We start from the raw sequence: 9,151 nt of genomic DNA, 5'->3' as shown, positions 1-9,151 counted from the left end.
TGGGTCAGTTTACGCTGTTTTATAATCCGCGAAGCGGATTATAAAACAGCGTAAACTGACCCAAACCAGGTTATACGCGAATAATTTGGCCAAGAATTAGAGTCATTCCTTATAATTTAATTTTAAAATCATCAAATAACTATGGGTGTAAAATTTTGTTGCTTTATATTAGTTCAAATTTGCCGCTCAATAATACAACCGTAGTAACGGAAGTACCGGAAGTGATGGGAAGCGAGGGGAGGTAAAAACTGATACATAGGCCTAGCAGCCTTGTTGTTTGTTTACACGTGGTAAGATCGAATTATTGTTTGGTACATTCATTAAATCTGGAATTTTCCATGAATCCCGAGGACTGGAAATGAGAGGATTGATTCAGCTGGTTGTCAGGGGGGTGTGTCCCCATACCAAACCATGTTATACAGAAATAATTTGTGTTCCTTTTTGGATATTAACCAATCAGAGGTTAGAATACAAACAAAATTAAATTATATGTATATACTAGAAATTATAATCAGCAACAAACCTTGACTTTCTCCATTTCCCATTTTTCTCTCAATGAAGCTGAAATATTTCACAGAAGAAGTGGCGGATCTAAGTAAAAAAGAAAAAGAAACCTACCTTATATAAGAAAACAACTAAATAAAATGGTGAAAGGTTTAAGTATTACGCTTACCCTTCCCGTGTCCTTGTATTCTCTTATGGTAGTTGCTGGTGTGACACGATAGACTAAAAACATAAACATAACATGCATGCGCTATAAGATGTTGGAAATACCAGAATGATGTGCATTTCTGAATATTTGAATAAGTGTTTTTAGTAGGTGAGTATTTTAAAAAATTCATATTTGAGAAATTGATAAAGTTAATCATAAAAAAGAAGAAAAAATGAGTATTTTATTTGTAATCAGAAAAAAGAGATATTTAAATATTCACGTGATTTTCTCCTAAAATCTCATTGCACTACTTAAAATTAGTAGAGGTAGACAATAACATCCTCAGTGGTAATTATCGTGAGTTACCTTCAAAAGTGGGACACATCCTCTCTTTCATATCTAGTTCCGAGCCATTAGTGGCCAGTCACTTTCAATTTGACCTTAATACTATATTTACAATAGTACTGTTTATATTTACTGCGAATTATTAACTATAATATTAATTGTAATGCATCTATCTGAGACATTTGATGTTACATTAATAACAAAGGAAGAAATATGTTTGATTCATTACATCAAAATTGACTGTACACATGTAATTATTGACTACATTGTACATATACAATGTAAAGTTCCCGACAACGAACTGAATATGAAAAAAAAAAACATGTAGTGATATCTTAAGTTTCATCCAAAAACGGAAAGATGACAAATAATGTTTAGCTATTCCCTAATATTATTCAGTGTTTTATTTTTCAGAAATGAAATTAGCATGATTATAAAGACTCATCTATATGAAATGTGATGTTCCTCTCTCTCTAACGAAGTATCTATCAAGGATTCATACATGTAATTTTTAGAAAATGCAGTTATGTGCATGTTATGTTATGTGCACTTTACACTTCATTATCCGTTCAAGTGCCTGAGAAGTTTTTTTGTTATTTTATATACAATTTCCTGTCTAGACATCATAGTGAAAAACCTTAAATGTTTTTGCTCAGCAGAATGACACTTTTCTACAGTGCTTTGCCTTGAAATTTGATTTAGAAATATGGGTTTCTCGGACTATAATGACCAACTGAGTTAGGAGGACTAGATGGAGCTGGTAATCTAGATGTCACATACATTTTACTAAATATGAAGAGCCGCCCGCGTGGCGCAGTGATTAGAGTCGTGAAGTAAGGAGCTTACGTCCTAACGTCGCGGGTTCGAATCCACTTCGGGACGTGGAGACCGGTCCTTCGGATTAGACTGTTTAAATTGAGGTCCCGTGTTAAGTAGGTGTTGGCAAGAAAAAGATCCCTCACTGCTCAATGGCCATGAGTGCCGAGTATAGGTATAAATTTGCAGCCCTGCACCGGCAAGTGGTGGCATCTCCATATAAGTGAAAAATTCTTGAGAGGGACCTTAAACAATAAATAAACAAACAATCAAACAAAATGTGAAGAGGACTTTTGTCCAATTTTGCATTCCATATTTTATATAAACTAACTGGAAAAAAATATTTCAAATGATTCAATGCATTTTCAATATATGAAATTGCCCTCACCTTAGGGACGAAATTTCAATTTGTTGAAGGATTCATATTATATCGAAATCATAGATACCTGTTGCTCGCTACATATTTTAACATGTAAAATAAACTTTTAATATATTACCGATTCACACGCAAATCTGAATCTTTGGAATTACGGACCATTCTTTTAACATTTCTGCTTATTATAATCTTACAGTTTCTCTTCTTGCCAATAATAAAAATAATTCAAAAGTGATTAACATTTATCCCATCCTAGAACAAAGACTCTTGACCCAGGTGATTTCACAATTTTAAAAATAAAGCTAAGTGCTCATTATAATCAGTTAAATAGTTTGCTAAAAGGATGTCAGTGAATAACGAAGACGTTCTTCGGCCAAGTTAGTCCCACTCTCGGACCTTAATCTGAAACACAAAGATCTTGAATTTCAGTTTTAGCGAATGTTAACTGTTCATTATCCTTCGTAATTATGCATTTTTTTAAATTTTAGATTGCCTAAACCGAGTATTCTGCACCTCTTTAAATATGGGCAGTATTTTATCTCGGCCTTGGGGCTATGGTAAGATTATATATTAGTTCTTAGATAAAATAATTTTCGATTTTTTTCCTGAAATAAAATAGTCTATATGTTTATGGAATTGTGTTTGAGCAGATGAAAATATAAATTATTTTCACATGTAAGTGTCACAGACACTTGTGTGTGTGTGTGTGTGTGGGGGGGGGGGGGTGAGTTTAACTTTCGTCAAGTATACCTATGATTTATGTTCGATGAATTCTATGTACAAGTAATTTACCAGTCTTTCATCTTGCTGGTCCTGATCTAAATGAAGTACTGGAGAATTATACAGAAGATAATCATTTGACTGAGTGCTCCAAGAGCTGAAAACAGCCCAACGGAAGCTTGGGAAGGGGGATCCGGACCCCCCCCCCCCTTCCACCAATGGATTCTCACATATTAAATTTGCAGAGTAAATAACTATAACTAATTGGATATCCCTCTCTGCAAAGTCTGTCCTTTAAGAAAAATAATTGCTGAAATATATACTCAATTTCACTACGGAATGTTCCGTCTACTTGATCAATACATAAGGTTCATGGCGGGTATTACCTGTCAATAGGGGATGCTTACTTACTTCACTAGGCACCAGTCCTGAACAACCTTTCAGGGGAATTTTCAGAGGACTATGCTTTATGCCTTGTTCACAAATTTGTATTTTTGTGGACTTTTTGAGATCGATCACTTTTCGTTATTTTCATTCATACATAATTTGCGACAAGAAAATATGATCATATGGTAGATAGCAAAACAGAAATCATTAAGATAATGATTTTTTCCGATATTATAATAAGTAAAACAAAATAATGACGTTTTTCTTCTTATTTTGTATGAAGAGAGTATAGATGTGGATGTCGTTTTCTCAAAAGACGTACAGAAATGGAAGCACAGCGCAATTTCGATGCTGGAAAATATGAAATTGGAAAACAGAGGACGTGATCTCAAATTAAAAGTGCACTGTATGAACGCTCAAGATGCTATAGATAATATATGGATCGTATTTTGTAAGGTTGTGTGTTTTCCAGAGCAGGGAAATGTTGACGTTGTAGAGTCAATACGAAATGTCCAGTTACCAAAAGCTGAAAAAGACGGTAAATATTCTCCGTATAAAAAAGAATTCCGAAATACTATCAATTAGGGTATATCACTTTCAATGAATAACCTTCCGCATTTTTTGTATGATTTATACAAAGAATAAAAAGATGGTTACCTCATGATCTGCAATAAGGATGTTGTGAGTCAAATAACAAAAACAATAAATTTAAAAAAAAAATTGCTATCTTCCAATCAATATCCATGATTAATCCTTTCTAGCATTTTGTTTCTCTCACCTTTTGCAAAATTACAGTGCACCACAGTCCTGAAACGTTCTACTTTTCCATTTTTCTATTTCCTCACCGTTCGATCAGCGTTCGCTCACCGTGCGCTCACCGTTCAAGTGGGAAAGTAGAACCTTTCAGGGACTGTAGTACTAAAAATATATGATTTTGGCACGGGTGAACACTGAACAGTATTTGCTTTCACTATAATTCGTATCTTAAATTTCTAATGTATGATGCTCAGTGTATTAAATATTTGCCATACTCATTGCAATTTTTAATATTTTAAGTCTAACCATTTTAGGCATGGTTATCATGATCGGAGATAATGCAGAGTTTGAATTCGTTCCATGTTACGAAGACTCGAGGATTAAATACATTACAGTTGTCAGTTTTCCAGACAGCACATACAGAGCATGTTGGATGATCAGTGGCCTTATTTCAGGGGGTATGAACAATTTTTCTTATTTACATGTGTGTTACATACTTATTTATACATGTATGTCAAACTTATAATAATACAATAAAATACTCATTTTTTCCTGTTTCAGATTATAGTAGAAGCGACAAAAATACCTTTGGTAAGAAAGTTTACGATAGTTTCAAATAAAAATATCGTAACCTTGACTATGTGTCTAGTGGTTTGCATTTAAGCATACTAAAGTAGTAATTTTTACAACAATTATTTTTATACAATGTCATTATTTCATAAAATATTCAGACTAACAATTCTGAACAAACATTTTAGAGAAGAATAGCTTGAGAACAACATCTATTTTGATAATTCCTGATGCTTCGATCTTTAAGAACATCACTGAACTCTTTAAAAATATCGTATTTCGGGTATTTCACATTTAAAAAAAATAAATTATTATTTATTGCCTGAATGACTTTAATTTTATCATATAAGACTTTCATTATTGCTGTTTTCCTCAAAAGTAATTTTGTTCCTTCCAAATATGAGATGTAAATGTAGGTTTAAATGTGTTGAGACTACTTGTACCTTTCTATTTAGGCATTACAAACTGCAACAGTGAAAGACGAAAACAATCCGATGATATCCGAGAGGAAAGAGTTTCAATTAAGAATGAAAATGAATCGGCTGGTCTTACATTTCAATCAACATGGGCTCGTTCTAACAAAAAAAGCATTTACATTAGATTCTCGGCACCTTTGTCAAGAAAAGCGTTTTCAGCTTTCATGGAGAAGTACCTTGTAGGGATCGAGCCTATTTGGGTGACAGGAGAAGACCCTGTAGAGGAAGGGTCCACCTGCCTCATCCTCTGCTTCACACTGTCTCGTCTAATGGATGACATTTCAGCTATTGTGAAGATAACACCAAAACGTAAGACGACCACATAACTACATACACATACTACATACGTATAATAATCAGACATTGATAAATAGCATTCGTTGTATTTTAAAGCCTTTATCCTTGAACAAAGCGCATGTTTTGTTTCTTTAGGTTGTAATTGTATGCTTGTTGTGATCCACAACTGCAGACAGGGAACCTCTCCTGGGCCAGTGCTAAAACATAATCCTGATGACTGCTTCCAAGACTTTACTAATATTATCTACGGCGAGGGTGACTGTTACATTTGCTCCCTGAACTCAGAAGCAACAGAGACAATTCAGGCCTTTATCGATAAAAACTTATAATTGCTTTTTAACCAGTATGGGTTGAATAAAATATTAGTTTGCTGCAGTATAGCCAAAGGAAACAGTTTTTTTTCTTCACTTTTTGCACATTACATCGGAATGTAAAATCATTACGTTGGAGATAGTTAGCGGAGTCGTGATGATGTAAACCAATTCATGTCTATGGATCATTCAGACGAAAATGCCTAGCTTCATAATGTGGCATTTATAAAAAAAAAAAAGGACAACGAAAACTATTAATAATCTAACAATGGTTTTCTGTCTCAAACCTGCAAATAAACGAATTTCATGATGAATTATTATTATGAACAAAAGATCCAAACGAGTAAAGTTGCATTTCCGAAAGTATTATCAAAGTGACTGGTGGTGACTCACAATTAACAATTATTTTAAAAAGGAGGGACAAGTGCTTTTTCTTGCACTTAAAATCTGTATCCGGAAAGAGAATGCATTTTGAAAAAGCATAAACATTTGCGATGTTTTAAGTACATTATAAAGCATGTGACGTTTTTACAAATCTCGTTGGAAATTCCTGATGAAAAGAATTATTATGATTGTATATGGATTCTAACCCCATTTACTTAAGGTACCACTGTTCTTCTCTGGTTCATATATTAACCCAGTTCAAAAATTTTCTATCGAGAGCTGAATGTGAAGATGATTTGGTGAAAATGACAGTACGTAGCTCTTTTTTTACTTCAGTAACTGCACATTTGGTCAAGAAATAAACATTTCATCCTTCGATCATTTATAACATTCCAAGGTCGATAGAGTTGAAAAAGTAGTGCACTTGATCTGTGTTCTTTGCCAGAAATATTGAATACAAAGTGTTTCTACGTAAACTTACAGCAACACCTAGCTAGCTATAGTAGTGGAATAAATGTATGATTATTAAATAATTTCACAGAGTGCAATATTCTAGTAATCTGATGAAAAGAACTCGTAAAAGTTAGTGTTTATAATATGTCTGAAGAAAAAGTGATGAAGAAAGAGACTATGGAAGAGTATGATTTGAGTGAGATTTTGGCTGACAATGGTCTGGACCAAGACTTCTGGATGAAAAGGTTCAAAGACGTTGGCATTACAAATGGAAAACAACTAAAACATGCTAGTAGAAAAGATTTTAATCAGCTAAATCACATGAAAAGGTACCGGTGGGAGGAAAATGCCTTAATATCCTGTTTTCCAGCAATATTTGAAACAACCAGAGAAGAAAGGCAGAAAGAGATGGAGAAAACTGATAATCACGTCAAGGTTTTACTAAATAAAATTGAAAAAATCACCGAAGAAGAGGACAGGGTGGCTAGGATGAAGATCAATTTAGAAACTCCTCCAGGACAGAGAGACCTGCACAAAGAACTGACGAAAACGGAGTTTTTAATAACCGAGATTGCTGTTCGCGAAAAACTGTCATCTTCAGAAATAGTAAGCAAAATATCTTCTGGTCGGATATTAGGAGGATATTATATCCATGAAAATGCCTGGAAGCGAGTTGTGCAACGGAAACAACTGATCACCATCCCTGACAATGTAGAGATTTTGGCCCCTAGAATTGCGGAGACATTTACGTATGAAGAGTTTTTCAACGAAGAGAAATCCGCATTCTATGATCACGTTGTGCATCACTGGGGATTGAGTGCAGCTGCTTCTGGCGGATTGATCGGAACCTTTACTGGAGACATTAGTTACTCCATAAAGAAAACTAATGATGAAACCAGAAGAGGTGAATCCCACAAAGGGTATACTGAAATCAAAGAAACCGTTTATGTTCCGATTGCTTCATTTTGTCTAGAGAACGTGCCTCATTTTATCTCGTGCAATGCTCTAGAAGAACTAAAAAGGCTGGAGGAGAAGCTCTCCGGAGAAAATAACTCTAATCTCTGCAGGGAGTTTTTTGAAAACTTTGGTTCCCATTATTTCGCGGGAACCTATCACTTTGGTGGATGCTACACGAGGTCTGTCGTCTGTCGAAGCGAATCTACTATGACCAAGGGAGACTCAATTAAGCTTTGTAAAGAGGCACTTCATGCAGGGGGATCCGGAATGGCCAGCTGGTGTTTTGGAGCTCGTCTTGATGCTGAGAAAAGTAATGACAAAAGTAGAGGCAAATTTCAGGAAGATGTAGACTACAAAGTAGAAAAGAAAATTGTTAAACGCGGTGGGCCAGCAGAAGTTGATTCCATTTCACAGTGGAAACTTGGACTTGTTAAGTACCCAAATACCTGGGCTGTTATTGACCAAGACGTGCATAAAGAGGAATGGAAGGGCGTGTGGGAACTTCTCAAAGACGAATATGAAACACATTTTTCAAATATTGAAAATTTACGATCAACTCTAAAAAAAGAGTGGGAAAATGAATTCAAAGAATCGATGTTCTTAAAAAATCTTCTCTTAACACTGCAACATGAGTGGGAAGAGAAGATGAAGGAATCCAAATCGTCTTTCCCCGACCCTTTCATATCCTTGCTTGAAAAGATCCCGTCTACTGCAAGTGGACAGTCACTTAAAATATTAGGTGACACAACAAAATCTCACAAATGGCGAGATGATCGATCCTGGATTGGTCCTCGGTTGAATGAAAAAGCATAAGGAAAGGCCACTATATGTGCACCAATCAGAAGCTAAACGCTAAGCATATTTACTGAAAATGTTTCCAAACAACTTTTTTATTACATAGCAGAGTGTAACCTTGTAGAATTTTGTATTAAACATTATACAAAGTTCCTCTCATAAAACATTTGCATAAGCTGAAATATAATACTGCACATGCTTCGTACATTTCTAATGTAAAATTTGTCATTTATGCGTCGACAAAGACATGGTTTTGTAATAATACCACTCGTAACAAATGTCTGGAGCTTTTTGAATGATCCATACAGACGCCTCTCAACTGTAATGTACACTTCTGTGATAAATTTTATTCGAAAAAAAAAAACAACCTTGTAACTAAATGTATACGTCTAGGTATTAGGCTTATGATCATTTCCTTTATAAGGAGTATTGTTCCACAGTTGCACGGAAACATTTTTTTCGAAAGATATGAACTCGGAACACAGCAGATACAGGGACTACTATAGTCATGGCCTCCCTTTGCTAAAATATGTTCTGTGACTTTACAAATTTGACAATACTTGGCTCACAAATATGCACATTTTCTTCTTATCCAAAATTATGATGTTTATGACAATTACAACAATTAAAACCCCAGATCTCGTTGGTGAAAGGGAAAGAAAATCAGCTGTTTAAAATGCAGTTTGGCAACATCTTATTCCCGCCATACATAGAACGAAAAGGAGAACTGAGCTGATGAGCATATAACACATTTTTTTACAGTAATTTCGAGTACTAGTATATAAAAAATTGATTAAGAACAGTGTTTGATGTTTCCGCAATTTTCATCGGGTATCAATGGGGATCTTACTACATT

At 34.8% G+C, this 9,151-nt stretch overlaps 1 protein-coding gene and 1 long non-coding RNA gene across 2 annotated transcripts in view; one reads left to right on the top strand and one right to left on the bottom strand.

The window, feature by feature from the left end:
• LOC133200363 (uncharacterized) overlaps positions 1 to 749 on the bottom strand; it is a 29,575-nt gene extending 28,826 nt beyond the window's left edge. The window contains exons 1-2 of the long non-coding RNA XR_009722919.1: positions 674 to 749; positions 524 to 591 (exon numbers count right to left, since the gene is read on the bottom strand). This is a non-coding gene — a long non-coding RNA (uncharacterized LOC133200363). The remainder of the gene's footprint in view (positions 1 to 523; positions 592 to 673) is intronic.
• On the top strand, positions 742 to 6,437 carry LOC133200362 (uncharacterized). The gene is made up of 7 exons (XM_061336177.1): positions 742 to 820; positions 2,678 to 2,746; positions 3,580 to 3,834; positions 4,367 to 4,510; positions 4,614 to 4,643; positions 5,078 to 5,407; positions 5,531 to 6,437. The coding sequence occupies exons 2-7, from the start codon at positions 2,713 to 2,715 to the stop codon at positions 5,722 to 5,724; spliced, it is 987 nt and encodes a 328-aa protein (XP_061192161.1). The 5' UTR covers positions 742 to 820; positions 2,678 to 2,712; the 3' UTR covers positions 5,725 to 6,437.
• Positions 6,438 to 9,151: the final 2,714 nt, after the last annotated feature.

This window comes from Saccostrea echinata, unplaced genomic scaffold (assembly GCF_033153115.1).
Source record: "Saccostrea echinata isolate AGI-Se365-2 ecotype Australia unplaced genomic scaffold, CSIRO_AGI_Sech_v1 ptg000038l, whole genome shotgun sequence".
Classification (NCBI taxonomy): Eukaryota; Metazoa; Mollusca; class Bivalvia; order Ostreida; family Ostreidae; genus Saccostrea; species Saccostrea echinata.
The sequence above is the reverse complement of the archived record's forward strand: the minus strand, read 5'-3'. Positions and strand labels throughout refer to the sequence as shown.

Bases quoted from the DNA above. Each gene is read 5' to 3' on its own strand.
- LOC133200362 (XM_061336177.1), top strand. From the start codon at position 2,713: ATGGGCAGTATTTTATCTCGGCCTTGGGGCTATG. The intron at 3,835-4,366 runs GTAAATATTCTC...TAACCATTTTAG, and splicing joins ACCAAAAGCTGAAAAAGACG to GCATGGTTATCATGATCGGA. The intron at 4,644-5,077 runs GTAAGAAAGTTT...CTTTCTATTTAG, and splicing joins AAGCGACAAAAATACCTTTG to GCATTACAAACTGCAACAGT.